Source organism: Lontra canadensis, unplaced genomic scaffold (assembly GCF_010015895.1).
Source record: "Lontra canadensis isolate GAN:19392208 unplaced genomic scaffold, GSC_riverotter_1.0 scaffold217, whole genome shotgun sequence".
NCBI lineage: Eukaryota > Metazoa > Chordata > Mammalia > Carnivora > Mustelidae > Lontra > Lontra canadensis.
The window spans coordinates 520,882-540,582 of record NW_022631211.1 but is presented as its reverse complement, the minus strand read 5'-3'; the positions used below and the strand labels follow the sequence as shown (position 1 = coordinate 540,582).

Sequence of the window (19,701 nt, the reverse complement as noted above, 5' to 3'; positions counted from 1 at the left end):
CTAAAAGGACAGAATGTTTTTGATAATTTTGAGAATATCACACTTGCTTCAAGGCCGAATGTTATTGTATAATCTGACCAATGAAAATCCAGAACTTTTCTTACATGTTTATAAAATAAATCTTAGAAGAAAAAATATGGTAGCATTTTTTTAAATGAAATTCTATGAGCATTTCACAGGATTTTGATATTCCTGGGAACAGTTAGAGAAATGCTGGCTCAAAAGCCTATTTCAGATTATGAAGCACTGAAGTGGGACTTTCTGTGCTATAAATAAAACTAGAGTGTGGGTGGTATTAACCTGCCAAAGTCAATTCCTTGTCCTAGGGTTCTTACCTGTTTTTGCTTCAGCAGTTCGGAGGCCCTCTTTGCGTGACCAGATTCATTAGTAGGTGAAACTTTGTGTTTCACAAATTGCCTGTCACCCTCACTACTGACTGATGTAGGTTAGTGAAGGCAAGAGGCCCACACCGTTGGCAGGAGAGGATACATGACCTTCCTATCCCTTCCTGGCTTTTTGTGTGTTTAATCATGTGTGCATCCCCTCTTGTCATTGGCAAGGAGTACTCAGGAAGCCTAGGAGTTTGCACTTTTAGCTCAGGTAGAGTGTCTTTGGAGGATGGTCAAATAGAATAGTGTCAGACTGGGCCTGAAGCCCTGGGGACTCATTTTTTTGCACATACAAACTGGAGAAGACTGAATCAAAGTCCCTTCACCTCTTTGGACCTCAGTTTCCCTGTCTGTCAGATGAAGGGCTCAGCTGGGATGGTCTCCAGGTTTCTTTCTATTGCTAATGTGAGTTCTAGGATCTTTGCTCTACTTTTGTAAAGACCATTAGAAACCTAAGTTGAATAGGAAGGAAGTTGGGCAAGCAAGAGGCCTAAGCCCTTGGACCCTTAGTCCATAAACCAACCCCTCAGTTACAGAAGAAAAAGAGGATTCTCTCCCTTGCTTATTCCCCACTAAGCCCACCTTCCCCAACACACACACACACACACATCAAGTGTTTTATTTGGGAGGCTTTTTAGGAGGTAGTCTATTGTATTAGTTTAGGCTGCCATAACAAAATACCATAGACTGGCTTAAACAACAGAAATTTATTTTCTCACAGGCTACAGTCTGAAAGGCCTAATGAGGGCTCTCTTCCTGGCTTGCAGATGGCCATCTTCTCATAGTGCCCTAACATGGCCTTTCCATTGGTACATGCACATGGAGAGAAAGATCTCTCTTCCTTTTCTAAGACTGCTAAGCCTATTAGGGCCATATATTTATGACCTTAAATTATCTCCCTTAAGGCCTTTAGACCTTATCTCCAAATAAACTCAAGTTGGGGCTTTATGGCTTCAACATATGAATTTGGCAGTGGGGCACACAATTGAGTTCATGACACCCAGTAATGTGAAAATCCCAGCATATGTTTGTGAAATGAGGTCTCAGCTTTTTAAAAGCTCATGAATGGGAGGAATTTAGACCCATGGGTATGAGGGTAGGAGGATTGTAGTAGTTCAGAATCCTGATACTGGAGGAAAGCACTGAAGTGGGACTTTATGTGCTTACGTCTTAAGTCCCAACTCTGCCACTTACTAGCCATATGGCCTTAGTTACTTAGTTACTTAACCTCTCCAGTCTAGTATCCTCATCTGGGAAATCAGGATAACCAAGTAGGTTGGCTGTTAGGATGAGATGAGCGCTTTGCATGGAAGGCCCTTGGCACTGAATCTGGCATTCCCTCCTTGGTGCTCAGTCAATGGCAGTGATTCTTACTGTTCCTGAGACTTCCCCCAGGTGCCCTTTGCCAGCAGTCCTGTCTCAGTAAGTCCTCACTCTTCCAAATTTCCTCTACCCAGCTTCTCAGGACTCAGAAGGCTAATGGGTAGTTAGAACATCTTCTGTGTCCAGAGGCGATGAGGCAAGACGAGGGCAACTGCCCCGTATCCGCTGGTGAGTGCAGATAACAGAGCTTTTGACTCACTCTCAAGACAGGGAGCAGTTAGTACTTTTATCTCTTGCTGAACAGGTCTTCTCCATCCTGTAACTTTTAAGACAATTTTGAAATAATTTCAAAATTACAGAAAAGTTTCAAGGATAGGACAAAGTACATTTTGCCATATTTTATCATTCATTCTTTCCCTCCTGCCTTCTGTCCCCCCATCTCCCACCTCTGAAGCATGACCTATTTGAGAGTGACTTGCATACACCTGTCCATTTATCCCTGAATATTTTAGTGTACATTTCCTAAATTTCTTAGGAAATAAGGACAGTTTCTCATATGACAATGACATAATTATCAAATTTAAGAAATGTATAATTTTACCTAATTAGTACAGTAGTATCTAATCTTTAGATACATGTTTCATTTTTGCCAGCTATCCCAATAATGTTCAGTAATGTTTTTGAAAGCTTTTTTTTTTTTCCTGGTCTATGATCCAGTCCAGGATCACACTGCATTTTGTTTCCTTTCCTTAGTCTCCTTTAACCTGGAACAATTCCTTAACCTTTGTCTTATGATACTGATGTTTTTAAAGAGTTCAGTCCAGTTGTGTTGTAGAATATCCCTCAAGTTGGTCCCTTATCATTTGTCTAAAACCTGTATGAGGTGCCAAACAGAAGCATTGTAGAACACAGTCTGGCTCTTTCCTTTCGAATCTTAGGTTTGGATTTGTGGGGACAGTAGTTAATCTCAGATAGGCTCAAAGGACCTATATGTGTGCTCATGATTAGGGTTGTGCCATGCTGACACCAGCAAGCTTGGGTAAACACATCTTTGAGGAATGCAGGGTGAGTCTGCATTCTAGACGTCCCCAAAGATGCAGAAATGGCCCTGCATCCTGTCCATCCTCCAGTCATCAGCTTGGCTTGGCCTCCTGAGGTGCCCTGAAGTTCATACTACAGACACGAAATCCTGCTTTCAGAAATCTTGAGCATCTGCAGTCCTGGGTTCTAATGTGTCCCTACTGCTGATCTGCTCTGTTGCCTGGGGCTACTCTCCAATGCCTCTGGGCCAGTGATGGGGAGAGGAGCCTATCCTGGCTCTGCAAAGTGCCCCTGGCACTCCAAACAAGTGTGGGGTAGGGGGAAAGTCACTGAGCCTTGGAGTGTTAGGAAAACAGGCCAGGGGTCTGGACCACGACAAGATTAAGCCAATCTGCATAGTCTTCTTTGTGATCTGGCAGGCAGATCATCAGACCTGGAACTTTGTTTCCAGCTGTTGGACAGTGTCAGAAACAGTGAATTGTAATTTCTGTTCAAGCAATCATACAGCATCAGGGAACTGTCACATTAGTTGTGGGTATTTTGTCAGACCAAAGCAGACAATGCAAGCATGTTTTAAGTGTCAGTGACCTCCACAAGACTGGCCAAGCAAACTTTGAAGGTGAGAAACAAAATAAAATTGATTTTCATCTTATCGTTAAGTCAACACCCTTGTCTGCTTTAACACTTGCATTAACACTACAGCATGCTCTCCCTGGGGATGCAGACATTCGTGTGAGAGACATAGAATCTCCTGCTTTTTTGAATGTGAATTCATTAAAATTAAATAAAATTTAAAATTCAGTTCCTCAGTTGCACTGGTAACATTTCAAGGGCTTGGTAGCCACATGTGGTTAGTGATTACTGTATTGGACAGTGCAGATCTAGAACATCATCATAGTTCTGATGGACAGCACTGCTCTGCACATAACAATCTGGGAAGCAGGGACACTTCCTTCTGTGACAGATGACAGACTTGGTCACAGGGAAAATTTGACAAATTGTGAAGTTAGCTTTTAAATATGACTGCAAGCTGTTGGCAGTGTATCTTTGGGGGTGCTGGATTGAATCAGAGGTATGCTGGAAAGATTTATGGAATTTTTATGTTTTCTGTCTGGTAGCTCAGAGCTCTGTTAAGTTAGTTCCCATGTCATGGTACTATAGCTAGGTTTTAAAGAGAATGTAGCTAAGCTGAATTCACCGAGGCGGTGATTTCAGCCAGTGCATTGGGTCTTAACATTTAACAGGCCCTCCATAGCCTCAAGGCCTTGAGTCCAGGGGCCAGGTGCAGGAGCCCAGTTTCTAGCTGTGAGGGTACTTCAGGTGGGAAGGGGACCTCATTCTCATTGCTGAGGCAGCACCACTAAGGACCCTGGGCTGGGTGTTGGGCTAAGGTATCTGGTGGTAGGTTCTAGAGCAGGGCAAGAGGCTGGGACTCACTCACATGAATGATAAACATCTGGATTAATACTATTTCTGCACTCAAACATCTGATGAAGACATCCAGAGCTATGTTTAGGCTAAACCTGTCTCACTGTTCCACGAAGTGTGGGTCGTGGGGAAGGGCTGATAAGTGTCTCTGAGCTTCCAGGACCCAGCCCACAACTGCTGAGAAAGCCTCACAGCCGGCTGTGCACAAGTGGGAACATCCGTGTCTATGTGAAAGTGCCTGTCTGCCTGTGCGTCCTTGCTTCTGTGTGTGCCTGTCCCCGCCTCCTGGCCACCGAGCAGAGGAGGGGAAGCTGAATAAGCTGAGGTCCACGCCGCTGCCTCTGCTCCAGCTAGGATGTGGCTCTTCCACACTCTGCTCTACATAACCAGTAAGTCAGCCTCACCCCCCTGTCCCGTGGGTTGCTGTGCCCTCAGCACAGCCTATCTGTCTAAATGGGGCTCACTCAGAGTGAGAGGTCAGAGACCGTAGGGAATCCCTAACGGAGTTGCTCTTGTTTGCTGGGTTAGATCCTCAGCCTTGCTCAGAAGGGCTTCTGAGGCTGTTGGCAGTGCTGATATCCTGTGGCTTCAGACTCCAGAACTCTGCCACCCTGTTCCTCCTCCAGCCAGTTTACCCTCCCCATCCTGGGCCTTTTCCTTACACCATCCATTCTGGGCAGATCCCTGTGTCTGCACCAAGTTTGTTCTCAGAGTACGGAGGCTAACGATATCCACCTTCCCCAGCAGAGCACCCTTCCATCCCAGATTGGGGCTCAGCTGATAAGGGTGGGGGACTGAGAACATGAGCATTGAGGAGAGACTTGTGGGGCAGAGGGCATGTGTGTGTCTGGTAGAAGGCGAATGTACTGGAGGACCCTGCTTCCTGTTTCTGATGTTAGGGCTAGTATGAGAAACTGTGTGTGGGTGGAGGGGGGCACTTCCTCTTCCCCCAGGCTGAGGGGTCCCATTCTGGCCTTTAAACTTACCATGGAAGCCACTTGGGGCAAGGCAACCCATCACCCTGCACCTATCAAAAGGCCTTACGGACGAGATTGAGCATAGTCAGGGAGCCCCTGGAGGCAGCTCAGATCAAGCCGGGGCCTAGAGTGGTCCAGCATAGTGATTGGCACAAGCTTCCCCAGGGGTCTCCTGCATTGCTCAGAAGCTTGGTAGAAGAATGAGATAAACATCAGGCAGATGTTTTCAAGGCTCTTGGGAGCCTGAGTTCTCTGTGAAGGATGGGTAGGGGCCAGCAACTGAGTACCAGGCTGTCTGAGAAAGCTGAATTCATTGTTGGGGGGAACTCAGAGTTAGCATCCACCCTGCGGCCAGGTCACCAGGAGGCAGGCCACACGTGTAAGGGACCAGCAAAGCATACGTTTTGGACACATTTTAATATTTGATATTCAAAATAATCATTATGAAAAGGTCAAAACTTTGTGAACTTCATTTTCCTTACTTTACAGTTTAGACTTCTTTTTATTTTAAGTCACATACAGAGTGTGGAGAGGGTTTCACACTTTTTATGGCTTAGGGCTTTGATCCCCCATCACCAAGTATGTCTGAAAAAGAGACTAGACTCTGGAGCCCAGAGAGGTGCAGTGACTGTCCAGAGGTACAAGCAAGTACATGTAGAAATGGGGCTAAAGCCCAGGCCTCTGCCCTGACTCCCAGCTCTAGAATACCCCATGGCCTGGGGTGCTAACCTTGGCATCATTCTGAGCTCCTGCTCTTCTGTTTCTGATGGCCTCAGAAATGAACAGCTGTTGCCCCAGTGCCTTTTTCAGCAATGCCGATCCAAGTGACATTTATCAAACCCCTTCTGGGGCCTAGACAGTCTCCAAGCTGATGGACAGCTGATAGCAAGGTGGAGCAGGCTTGCAATGAGATCACTTAGCCCACAACTTGGCTAAGCAATGGAAAGATTGTGTGAGCAAGGCCTCAGTAGCTCCAGTCTGAGTGGGAGAAATGAAGCTGTGACAGTTATGCTCCAAGCTGTGAGGTGGAATGGAGGGATGGGCCAATCCTGAAGTGTTTCCTGGAGGAGGTGAGACTGGTGCTGAGTCTTATGGGCTAGAAGAGTCTGAGAAAGTGACATGGAGACGCAAGGAGGGTGGGAAGAAGCCCTCAGACTGACTCCAGGCCCAGGGCTGTGAATCCTGTGCCTGGCTGGGCTTCCCTAGACTGGAGAAAATCTAGACTATTCTGGCCTGACCCTGATCTTTTAACCTTCCCAAGCCACCCACTATGATGATGTCCATTTCTCATCTGTGAGAGCAGATGAGATAACATCAATTGTCTAATAAGAGTTTTTAAGCCAGGAGCAGATACACAGACCTACTATAACTCTGGAGCCACCCTTACCCCCACTCCTAGCCCTGACTTGCCCTGCTACCCTACAGCTTGCTGTCCGCAGCTCCGCCTTTACCCTTGAGCTATTCTGTGACCCCAGCCACTCACTTCTCCTTTCATCATCACCTTGCAATGGTAAAGAAGGATCCAGAAGTCTAGGGCCTGCTGTGCTGTTGTACCAACTTCAGGCTGAGACCTGTGGCCCTGTTGGGTCCTCATGGGGAGTGGGAAGATGTCAGACCTGGCTCTTCCCAGGGCACACCCCAATACTTGTGGGCAAGTATTTGATGGAAAACCTTGGTTGTTAGGGATGAGAGACCAGTGTCCAATGTGGCCCTGAAGATGGAGGAGGTCTTCAGCAAGTATAGACTGTTGGAGGGGGGCTTTCTGTTTAGTATGGAGAAAGACAGGGAGTGTGAGGAGTCTGTTTAGGAAGATGCAGGTCAAAGCTTGAGTGGGAGCAGAAGGCTGCTGTCACCACCACCCCTGCCCCAGCACATGCTGGGCCCAGGGCGTGAGGGTGCACTGTCCCTGTTCTGGGCCCCTGTGTGAAGAGAAAGCAGGCTGCACAACAAACTCTAGCCGGAGCTACTGGGTCCATTGAGGATGCCTTTGGGTCTCACACATGGGGGTTGGGAAAAGGGTGTTTCAAGCAAAGGCAAAACATCCGAAAAGAGCAATGTTTGTGGGCAAGCCAGGTGTGAACTGTGGTCCATGTGGAAACCAGATGTTTCCAACCTTTGCTGGAAGACTGGCTTGTAGGGTGTATATGGGGGGCTTGTGGGCAGTCAAGCTGGAGAGGTCCAAGATGGTGGTGGGGATGTGGAGGCTAAGGGAGCTTAGACCTCACCCTGAGGGGAATGGGAAGCCACAGCAGATCTTGAGCAGGGTGACAACAGTGAGAATTACATGTTGGAAGGTGGAATCCCAGAGAAAGGGGAGATGATGAGGCTCCTGTGTGAAAGAACAATGTGGGTGGCTTGAAGGTGAGCTGCCCCACGGGACAGGCAACTTGCATGTGGCTATGAGGCATGAGTTTTCCCTAAGGCCTTTTTGGGTGTTCTGGGGTGATTGTCAGAACACCCGACTCTAGTCCCAGTTCTACAGCTAGCTCCTTATATAAATGTGGACAAACCATTCCCCCTGGACTCAAGTTTGCTAAACCAAGAATAGTGCTGTGAGAATGTGTACTTAAAATGCCCATAAGAGACTCTTAATTGTAGGAAACAAACCGAGGACTAATAATACACTATAATATAGTAATAATACACTATATACTAATGAATTGAATTTAAATAAAATAAAATAAAAAAAAACTAAAATGCCCAGTGTGTTGGGGGAAGATAAAGGTTTAAGGGGGGAGGCAGTGCTGGCTGACAGGATGAAGGGAGAGTCTTATTCTTACTCAGCAGGCCTAGGTGGCTGGAGACAGCTTGGGAGAGGCAGCTCTGTGGGTAGTGTGGTGACAGACACTGGTTTGGCTGGGCTCACGTGTCTGACAGCACATAAGAGGGGCTTGAGATGGAGGGGAAGGCTGTCAGAACATGACAGGCCCTCCCTTGTGGTTATAACACTAACATCAGCGCCCACACACTGAGCCTTCAGCATCAGACCCTGGGCAGGCATTGTCCTGGTTGCTCTGCACAGCCATGTATCTCAGGTGGGGAAACTGAGGTGCGATGACAAGCCCAAGGTTCTTCAGCATGACTCTGTGGCAAAGCAAGGATTTGAACACAGGACTTTCTCTGTCTGGGGTCCATGCTATATTTTCTTGAGTCTCAGTGGGAGGTGAACATGATAACCACTACACTATGGAAACACTGCATCTGAGTCTCAGTGGGAAAGGAAGGGCCTACCCCATCTGGCGACAACCCAAGCAAAGGTAGAATGTCAGGGGCATGGAGGGAATGTGCTCTAGCAAGGTGGCCCACGGCTGGCAGATCCCTGGCTCCAGCCAGCTCTCAGGGTGGGTGCTGGTGACTAGGGAAGCTCAGTGAATATGGTAAATCCCCTCTACACATGTTCTCATGCCACTGTGCTTGCACAGGAGGTTCTCACTGACCTGATTAAACAACTATCTAACCCGGAGCTCTGCCCACGCTCAGTGAGGGGCTGGCACGACTGGGAGCTCTGCCCAGCAGGAAATGTGCCCAGCTTCTGGGGCCATTTGTAACTCTTTTCTCTGTTTACCAACCCCTCAGTGCCTCCAGCTTTCACTAAAGGCTTGGGTTAGGCAGACCTGGGCCCTAGACACAAGTATTCAATTTGCCAATGGACCACAAGCAAATCACTCAACTTCTCTGAGCCTCAGCACCCTGTATGGTGCCTGGAAGAAATCAGGTGATCTGGGAGGGTAGCTGTAATTATCTCTCTGCTCATCTGCTGCCCCTTCCCACCTTTCAAGGATCTTGCATCAAGATCCCTCAGGTGAACAAGGCAAAAATGAGGATGGGTGGGGTGGTGAACAAGAATTTCTGGCCTACTCTGACATTTCCAGGACACTTCTGGGTCTGGCGTTATGCTGAACTGGGCTTTGTGGTTGAGGAGGAGGGGTGTCATGGATGGCTCAGATCACGTTTTGGGGGAGACAGACTTAATCACAGATCACTCTGACCTAGACAGGATTTAGTCAGAACCAGACACACTGCAGGATGTGGTGGGGGCTCAAGGACCAGTGAGTTACTCTAGCTGAGAATCTGAAGTAGCTCCTGGGAATAGGGAGTGCCTGAGCAGGGCCCCAAAGGATGGGGCAGATGTGAGAACAAAGAAGGCATACTGGTCAGAGGGAACTGCTTGGACAAGGGCCCAGAAGTGGGAGGTATGGGGATGGTGTTCAGGGAGTGGGGTATAGAGGAGCTTGAAACGGCTGGAGAGCAGACCTAGGAGAGTGGGCATTGTGCTAGGCAGGGAGATGCCACAGATGCCCGGATGAGGAGACGACTTATCTCAGGGGTTTCAAACCTTGTCTATCAGTTACACAGGAAAACACAGAAAGAAAGCCTCCTAGTCACCCCTTGCAAGAATTTGCTAGTTCTTACTCTTTAAAAAAATATTTATTTATTTATTTATTTATTTTAGAGATGGTAGAGCTGTGAGGAGCAGAGGGAGAGAGAATCTTTTTTTTTTTTTTTAAAGATTTTAATTATTTTTTTTACAGAGAGGGAGATCACAAGTAGGTGGGGAGGCAGGCGGGAGGGGGGAGAAGCAGGATCCCTGCTGAGCAGAGAGCCCGATTCGGGGCTCGATCCCAGGACCCTGAGATCATGACCAGAGCTGAAGGCAGAGGCTTAACCCACTGAGCCACCCAGGCACTCCAGGGAGAGAGAATCTTAAGCAGACTCTGCCCTGAGCTCAGACTTCACCAAACACGGGGCTCTGGGGCTCCATCTCATGACCCTGAGATCACAACCTGAGCTGAAACCAAGAGTGGGGTGCTTAACCGACTGAGCCACCCAGGTGCCCTTTTAATTTTATTTTTAAGTAAGCTCTACACCCCATGTGGGGCTCAGTCTCACAACTGAGATCATGACCCGAGCCAAAATCAAGAGTTGGAAGCTTAACTGAATGTACCGCCCTGTCACCGTGTCACCCTTAGTTCTTACTTTTTAATTCTCTCCTAATCAGTTTATTTACCCTAACCTGACTGATCTAGAAACACAAGGCTTCTCATAAAATGAGCCAAGGAGCCCAAGTCCAATCCTGTACTCGTGGAGAACAGTGCTCCCCATTCCCCCCCTCTAGAACCCTTGAGGGTCCATGGGTTGGCCACAGGGATTGTCTTTGAGCCCCCTTCACCCATCTAGCACCTAGTAGGTATAGGCCACCATACCTGGCCCTGGGATGACATGGTGAACAAGGCTGACTTACAGTCTTTGCCCTCAGAGGGGCTCACTGGTGGCAGGAGAAGCAGTCAATAAGTAACAGGCAATAATACATAAACGAGGAGTTGAAGAGAGTAATGTCAGTTTGTGATAAAAGGCTTACAAGGGTACAGAGTGCCTATGTAGGGGTCTGGAGGTCAGGAAAGCCTCTTGGAGAAGGTGAATGGGAAGAATCAGGAGGAAGGCAGGAGATCACCTCAGAGCAGAGCACTTTCAGCAAGGATAAGACTTGGGAAATGTACACTTGAGTGGGTGGGATGGGCTCTGGGGCTCATACCCAATTCTCAAAAATGATCCTTGGCCCCCAAACAGGAATTGCTCATGGTCTGATTATGTTTTCTGTGTTATACTTTGGGTGATGGCAAGCAAGACACGAAGAATAGCTCCCAGGTAACTTGGGATGCAGGTTTGTTCATTCACTGCTATTGGTTTTTTGGGTTTTTTTTTTTTTTTTTTTATTTGACAGACCGAGATCACAAGTAGGCAGAGAGGCCAGCAGAGAGAGAGGGGGAAGCAGGCTCCCTGCTGAGCAGAGAGCCTGATGCGGGGCTCAATTCCAGGACCCTGAGATCACGACCTGAGCCGAAGGCAGAGGCTTTAACCCACTGAGCCACCCAGGCGCCCTCACTGCTATTGTTTTTTGTTTGTTTTTTGTCTGTTTGTTTTAACTCTACTCTGCCCCATTCATTCATTGTTCTTGTGAAGAGAACCTTGGGAAGCATTTTTTCTGGTTTTCTGTTTGTTTTCCCGCTTCACCAGAATAATTCTTTTCCCAATTGTGTGGACTCTGTGAATCATACAACTGATCATTTTCATCTTTATACTGATTTCAAGTAAGTTCATACATTTATGCAGTTATTCAACAATTAATTTTATTTGGCATCCACTGTGACCTTATACTGTGTTCAGAGTCCAAAGTGGGACCCACCATAGAAAGTGCTAGCACTTGCTGATGCACAAGTCAGGTGGCCTCCTTCCTGGTTTAATTGTGCCCTTTCATGTTCATCCCTCTTTCATTTTCTTAAGATTTATTTATTGAGAGAGAGAGAGAGAGAGAGAGAGAGAGAGAAAGAACAAGTGGGCAAGGGGCAGAAGGACAGGGGGAGAGAGAATCTCAAGCAGACTCCTCGCTGAGTGCAGAGCCCAGTGCAGGGCTGGATCTCACAACCTTGAGGTTATGACCTGAGCCGAAATCAAGAGTTGGAGGCTCAACCAACTGAGTCACCCAGGAGCCCCTCACCCCTTTTTTCTAATTGTCACTTTCCTTCCTTCTTTTTTTTTTTTTTTGGCTTGCCCCATCATTTAAAAATAAGTTTTGCCTTACTGTCTTGTATATTTTCATGAATTGCCACAAATCATTCCGGGCAAGGCCAAAGTATAAGGGAGAAGAAATAAAGTGCAGATGTCTGCTTTCTGCCAGCCTCAGGGAGAGAGCTTGGGAATTGAGAAATGAGAGATTGAACACTGCCTTCTCACAATGCACCCCCTCCTGAGCCTTTGAAAGGTGTGTTTTTGACAAAATTTTAAACAAGTATAAAAACAAAGAAAAGAACTGTAATGAAGTCACTATACCCATCACCCAGATTACACCATTATTAAGACTTGCCATACTTGCTGCATCAGTTCATATCCCCTTTGGTTTCCTTTAAAGCTGTGCTGCTCAAAATTTGGTGGTGACCAGCAACGGGGCATCATCTAAGATCTTGTTAGACTAGGCTCTCAGTCCCACCTCCTGATCTACCGAATCAGAATCTGTATTTTAACAAGAAACTTGGGTGATCTGTTAGCACTTTAATGTTTCAGAAGCATTATTATAAGGCAAACCCAAAACATTGTGTCATTTCACCCCACACACTTCAGTACACATTTCTGAGGTATGTGGTTATTTTTCTTACTAGGCCACAATGTTTTTATCATCTAAGAAACTTAACAATAATTTGAGGGTTTATCGCTTTTTCGCTCAGTTTATCGCTTTTTAACAATAAGTTTTTTGGAGTCAAGATCCAAACAAGGTCCAGATTACGTTTCGTTGCTACGCCTCTCTTAGTCTAGAGTGGCCAGTTGCCTATATTTTGGTTTGTGTGTCCTTTTCAAGTCTTTGCTTTACTGCAGGGCTTGGTGGCTTGTCTGGTAGAAGAACGTCATTCAGGATTTGTGTGTTTGTTTCCTTTTGGTGTGGTTTGCCCTTTTATCCCTGGAATTTCCCAAAACCTGAATGTTAGCGCTAATGACTTCATTAAATTCAGGTTTAACTTATTTCCTGGGATTGAGCCCCACATCGGGTTCTTTGCTCTGTGGGGAGCCTGCTTCCCCTTCTCTCTCTCCGCCTGCCTCTCTGCCTACTTGTGATCTCTGTCTCTCAAATAAATAAATAAAATCTTTAGAAAAAAAATTCTTTCCTCACTGTTCTTCACTGTTACCTTTGTCCTAAAGTAGGTGATCATATGTGTTTGGACTCTCTGTTCCATTGGTCCATTTGTCTGCCTAGTTGGTCTATCTGTCTGCCCTATGCTAGTATAATTCTGTCTTAACTATAACTTTGTAATATCTTGATAGATGATAGTATGTTATCAAGTCTTACAAGTTTGTCTTTCTCCTTTAAGACAGCCTGACTATTCTTGCCCTATACAATTTCATATAAATTTTTAAATTGTCTTGTTAACATACCTCACCCTTCCCCAATAATTTGCTGGGATTTTTTATTAGGATTCTATTGAAGCTATAGATCAGTGTAGTGATAACTGACAACAATATTGAGTCTTCATTCATGAACATGATCTAGCCCTCCATCTATTTAGATCTTTAATCTCTCCTAATCTTTTATAGTTTTCAGCATGGAGGTTTTGCATGTCTAACTAAAGTTAGACTTATTTTTTTTAAAGATTTAATTAATTTATTTATTTATTTATCGGGGGGAGGGTGGGGAATCACAAGCAGGCAGAGTGGCAGGCAGAGACAGAGAGAGAAGCACCCTCCCCACTGAGCAAGGAGCCTGAATATGGAACTCCATCCCAGAACCCTGGGATCACGACCTGAGCTGTAGGCAGCAGCCCAACCAACTGAGCCACCCAGTTTTCCCAAAGTTAGACTTATTTTTGAACATTTGATTTCTCTGTCTTTTGCTAATGGCATCTTTAAAAATTGTTCACTGTTTATTTGATCATTGATGGTATATAGAAGTACAGTGGTTCTTTGTATATTGCCTCTATATCCAGTAACCTTGCTAAAAATTCTTGTTAATTCTTAGTGTTTGACTGTGGATCTGTTGTATTTCTCAATCTACTTAATCATTTCATCTGCAAATAATGGCAGTTTTATTTTTTCCTTTCTAATCCTTATGCTCTGTATTTGTTTTCTTATTGCTCTAAGTCCTCTGGTAAAATGTTTAGTAAAGTGGTGAGAGTGGTCATTCTTGTCTCCTTCCTGATTTTAGGGAAAGCTTTCAGCAACTCACCAATAAGAATGATGTGTGCTGAAGATTTTTGGTGGATATTCTTGATCAGGTTAAGGAAATTCCTTCTCTTCTGGTTTACTATGATTTTTTTTTCTTAATCATAGACCCAGATGAGATTTTATCAAATGCCTTTTGCCTCTGTCTATCATAATGATCATATTATTTTTTCTTTTTTTTCCTGTTAATGTGATAAATAAATCAATTATTATCAAATGTCAAACTGCCCTTCCATTTTTGAAAGAGACACAACTTGGTTGTAATGTATTATGCTTTGATGTCACCAGATTTGATTTGCTAATATTTTGCTTAGGATTTTGACATCCATGTCCAAGAAAGAGATCTTTTATCCTTCATTGTATTGCTCCTGTCGGTTTTTCTCTGATTTTTACTTGTTTGTTTTTTAAATCTTTGCTCTTGTTGGGTTTTAATATCAATGTTATTCTGGCCCCATAAAATGATTGGTAAGTGTTCTCTCAATTCTGTTCTCTGGAACAGTTTGTGTAAGATTGGTATTTCTTCTTTAAATGTTTGGAAGAGTTTTCAGTGAAGCCATCTGTGCTTGGAATTCTTCCTAAGGTTTTTAATAACCAATTTAATTTATTTGATAAAGATTATTCAGCTTTCACTTTTTTCATCAGTTTTGGTAAATCTTTTTTTCAAGGAATTTACCTATTTCAACAAAATTGTGAAGCGTAGTGGCATAAACTGTATATACTATACTCTCATTATTTCTTTATTTTATTTTATGTTTTCACTCTTACTATTTCTTAAATGTCTTAGGATCTATTCTGATGTCCTCTTTTTCATTCATATTGGTAATTTGTGTGGTCTTTTTTTTCTTGATCAGTGTTGCTAGGGGTTTATCAGTTTTATTAACCTTTTTTTAAAAACACACTTTAGCTTTGTTGATTTTCTCTACTGTAAGTTAGTTTTCTGTTTCTTTGATATATGCTCATATCTCTATTCCTTCCTGGACTTTCTTTGGGTTTGATTTGCTGTTCTTTTACCTTCTTGAGATGAAAGCTTAGATAATTGATTTTTACCCTTCTTTTTAACACATGCACTTAAGACTGTACATTTCCTCTAAGCCTTAACTATTTCCCACAAGTTTCAATTTGTTGTAGCTTAGTTCTCATTTAGTTCAAAATATTTAAAAATTTCCATTGCGATTTCATTTTTGGCTCTAGGTTATTTAGAAGTGCATTGCTTAATTTCTGAGAAGTTCAAGTTTTTTGGTTTTTGTTTTAGTTTCCTTTTTGTTATTGGCTTCTAATTTAATTCCACTATAGTCAGAGAACATAGTCTGAATTATTTCAATCCATTGAAATTTATTGAGGCTTACATTTTGATGCAGCATATGTTCAGTTTTGGCAAATGTTTCATGTGCATTTGAAAAATGCTTATTTTATCATTACTGGGTACAGTATTGTATTAATCAGGTAAGTTTTGTTAATTGTGTTATTCAGATCTTCTATATCCTCCTAACTGATCTTTTTATAGCTTATATGAAAGATTGTTAAAGCATTAAAGCCTCTCATTTTGGTTATGGATTTTGTATTTTTCCTTTTAATTCAATTAATATTTTTATGTATTTTGAAGTGTTGTTATTGGATACACACAAATTTTAAGTTTATATCTTCTTGGTAAATGAAGAACAATGTATTTGTATGTATGCATTTCTTTCTCTTCCTTATATAAAAGTCTGTAAACTTTTCCTTTGCCTAATGAATTTAATTTCTTTTTAAAATCTCTACTGCTAAGGGAAAAGCCATTAATTGGGGGAAAAAATTCCATCAATTTCAATGGAAAAACTGGTTCATAACATCCAGCCAAGTACCCAAATACCCAAATTTTTTTCTGATGGAAAAAATTTATTAATTGGTCAATAAAACAAGTTTATACTAAAAAAAATAATTTGAATTTAAAAGTACAATTTACATATACAACTTACTGCAATAAAAGTTTATTGTCCTCATTAAAAGAGGAAATGAAGACTTAATGATGAGTAGTGGAGGATAGTTGTGAAGGAGTCATTATTGTGAAAGCTATAATTTTCCTTCTGCACCATTTCTTCACTGTTTCTTCAGTCTTTTGGGTACTCGTGGTTATCCCGTATTCAAACTACCTTTAAAAATAAAGTTATAGCACAGAAAAATACATTGAGGGTAAAATAAATACTAAACCTGAAAGTACTGCAAAATACATGGAATAGCCTATGCATTTAACAGACTTCAGAGTCACAGAAGCTACTACCTCTCCAGCCCTTTCAATCAGCATGTATAAGCAAAAACAAAGCATTTGGCTTTATCCAAACAAGGCAAGCCTTGCACATTTGTTTCCTATGATATTGTTGGGCTAGAAACTGTTTTATTAAATTTAGTATGTTTTTGCCTAAAAGTATGATATCAAAACATTATTCCTTATAGCATGTTTATGTGGTGTATTTGGGGAGGAAAAAGGCATTGTACCACCATTTAAAAAAAAAAAAAAAAGTGTTTTCCAAAAAGCAGCATCGGTTTTCAAGAGCTACTGCAAAAAGTTGTTCATTGAACAGTAGTTGAACAGATGAGTTCTGCTTACTGAACTTCACCTTGCTCTTTTTCTATGTAAATATACATTAGAGTTTTTACAGTGGAGTGGCATGGTTAGACCATGCTTCTAAGAATTCCTTCTGGTAATTGGTATAGAGAGGATGCATTCAGAGGGACAAGACTTGGAAGAGAAAGGTTGGGAGACTAATGAACGTATCCAAGCAGGAGACAATGAGGTCAGTAGGGCAGAACCAAGTCCCAACAGAGGCCCAGATGCATATGGGAGTTCTGAGAATGATAAAAGTGGTAATGCAAGTCTATGGGGATAAGATGAGCTATTCAAGAAATAATGTTGAGACAATTTCATTTGTGGGGAGAAAAAGTAAAACCTGGGTCACTATTTTACTCCATACACAAAAATAAAGTATAGATGGATCAAAGATTCATGTGTAAGAAGTGAAACAAACAAACAAAAAAACCCAAATATAGAGGAAAATGTGAGTGAACTTAAAAAAATAATCACTGAATGGGGAAGCATAACATAAAACTTGAGTCACAAATGAAAAATGACAAACTATCGATGTGGGGAAAGATATCATGCAAGTTAAATAGCTAAGTGAGAAACAATATCTTTATCACATGGATAATTTCTTTTCATTCAAAAAGCTCTTACAAATTAATAAGAAAGCAATAAATACTTCATACAAATGGATAATGTATATGAATAGGTGGTAAACAACTTAAAAATTAAAAGGTTTTACCTCATTCATAATTTAAAAATATATTTTGGAACAAAATAATAAGATACTCTTTCAAGACAAAGATGAAAAGTTCTGCACATAGCCCAAGCTGCGCTGTGGGGAAATAGGACTTCTATTCTGTTGTTGTTGTGTGAACTGGCATAGCCTCTGTGCAGGGCAATCTGTCAATATCAATATTTTCTCAAAACTTTTTAGTTAAAAATTTCAAATATACAGAAAAGTTGAAATAAATGTGCAGTGGAAAAGTATATACCACACTTCGATTTGACAGTTGTCAACATTTTGTTATATTTGCTTTATCGCATATATATCATACATATAAACATGTATCTATATGTCCATCTTCATATATCCATCTATCCATCCATCAAGCCATCTTATATTTTGATCCATTTCAAAGTAAACTGCAGATGTTGGTATACATTATCCCTAAATATTTCAGCATACATATCAATTAGAGTTTAATGTGTGTTTATAGTTCTATTTTGAGGAAAAATTTACCTTCAGTGAAATACACAAATTTTAAGTTGACCATTCAGTGTGTTTTTGACAAATGTACACATCTTTGTCATCCAAATTCCTATCAAGATCTAGGATACTTCCATCAGCCTACAAAGTTTCTTCCTGTTCCTTCCCAGTTAAGCCTCATTCCCATACCTCCAGGAAATATTTTTTACTATAGATCAGTTTTGCCGGTTCTAGAACATCATGTAAATGGAATTATATAGTAAATAGTCTCATGTAAAGCTTCTTTTACTCAGCATAATGATTTTTGTGATTTACCCATCTTGCTATGTGTGTCAATTGCTCATTCCTTTGTATTCCTGAGTAGTCCATTGTATGAATACACCACAGTTAGTTTATCCCTTCCCCAGCTGATGGACATTTGGGTGGTTTCTAGTTGGGAACTATTGTAAATAAAGCTTCTGTAAACTTTCTTGTACATGTTTGAAGACATGTTTTCTCTTGTGTCATTTGAATGGAGGGTCATAGATAGAATGTATGTATATATATCCTCTCCCTGGGGCTCACAGTCTATTTTAACGTTAGTACAAGACTCTGTCATGAGTATGTGCTATCTGACAGGTACAGAAATTGCATTGTGGGAGGTGTGAGAAGGTGGGAAGTACTTCTAGGGGAGAATAAGGGAAGGCTTCCTAGAGGATGAGGCCTTGGTGCTGACACAGTTTAGTAGGAGGATTGGGGAGTGCAGAGTCTGGGTCAGACATGCCTATATTCTTGTCCTATTTCCACAGGAAAAAGATCCTGAGAGTCTCACTTTTCTCATCTATAAAATGGGGATGATGACACCACAAGATGTGGCTGAATGATAAGAGTCAGAGGCCCAGCCATGGCCTCAACAGGCACTCTTTTGTTAAACATTCCTCTTTTCTCCACAGGCCTTGCTCCTCTGGTGGCCTTCAATGTGGATGAGGCCCAGATCTGGGTGACTCCTGAGGGAGACACACCCTATGTGCTCAGCTCCCTTCTGCACCAAGACCCCAGCACCAACAAGACCTGGTGAGTGGTGCCCAGCAGATGGGACGCATAACTGAGGATACCTCTGGGGAGTCTGAACAAGCCCCTGAGAAGGCCTTCACACTCAACCCCCACAGTCTGGGGACAACCTTCCTTCATTTTCATAAGGGTGTGCAGGAGAGAGGCTGTGAGCACTGGGCCAATCCTGGCCGTCTTTACTGCTGGGGAGCAGGGACAGGATACGACCTCAAAACTATTTTAAAATAAAGTTTATTAAGGCTGTTTTGTCTTTTATAGAAGTAACACATGCTCAGTATAGAAATCTAGGTCAATGACAAAAATATCAAAGAAAAAATGGAAACTATGAGGCAGCAGGGAATATGGTTAAGATGCAAGTTGTGGGTCTGGTAGCCATGGGTCAGTAACAGCTTTACTCTGTACTTGGATGCAAAGCGCTCAACCCACAGCCTCTTTCTTATCTCCACAGAAGGGGTAGAGATTTCCCTACATCCTGGGGTTGTTGCATAAGACTATTTAAGTTAATGCACGTAAAGGATTTATTATAGTTTCTGGCCAAATTCAAGCTCACTAAACATTGCATTTTCTGTTTTTAAAATCCCATCTGGGGGTATCTGGGTGGCTCAGTCGGTTAAGTGTCTACCTTTGGCTCAGGTCATGATCTCCAAGTCTTGGGATTGGGCTCCTACATTGGGCTCCCTGCTCAGTGGGGAGTCTGCTTCTATCTCTCTCTCCCTCTGCCCCTCACCAAAGCTTATTCTCTCAAACAAATAAATAAAATCTTTAAAAAAAATAAAATTCTCATCTGCACCCATTAGATAAGCCACAGATTTTAAATGTGGCAAAATTCTGCTGCTGAGGATGTGGGAACTTGTGGGGCTGTAAATTGGTATAAGCAACTCAGAGAATGGTTTTACCATATCTGGTAATGTTGCAGATTCCTTTGACCTGCCATTCCACTCCCAGATCTGGCCAACCTTAGAGATACTCCCAGGCACAAGTAAAGGTATTTACTGTAACATTTCTTGGAATAGTGAAAGACTG

General features: G+C 42.8%; 1 protein-coding gene across 2 annotated transcripts in view; it reads left to right on the top strand.

Annotated features, from left to right (window-relative positions):
• Window positions 1-4,289: 4,289 nt before the first annotated feature.
• ITGAE (integrin subunit alpha E) overlaps window positions 4,290-19,701 on the top strand; it is a 60,343-nt gene continuing 44,931 nt past the window's right edge. The window contains exons 1-2 of one of the 2 annotated variants that reach the window (XM_032849003.1): window positions 4,290-4,570; window positions 18,561-18,681. In XM_032849003.1, coding sequence (XP_032704894.1) covers window positions 4,537-4,570; window positions 18,561-18,681 — 155 coding nt within the window. In that variant the 5' untranslated portion in view covers window positions 4,290-4,536. The remainder of the gene's footprint in view (window positions 4,571-18,560; window positions 18,682-19,701) is intronic. The other variant, XM_032849002.1, reaches the window with a different exon arrangement.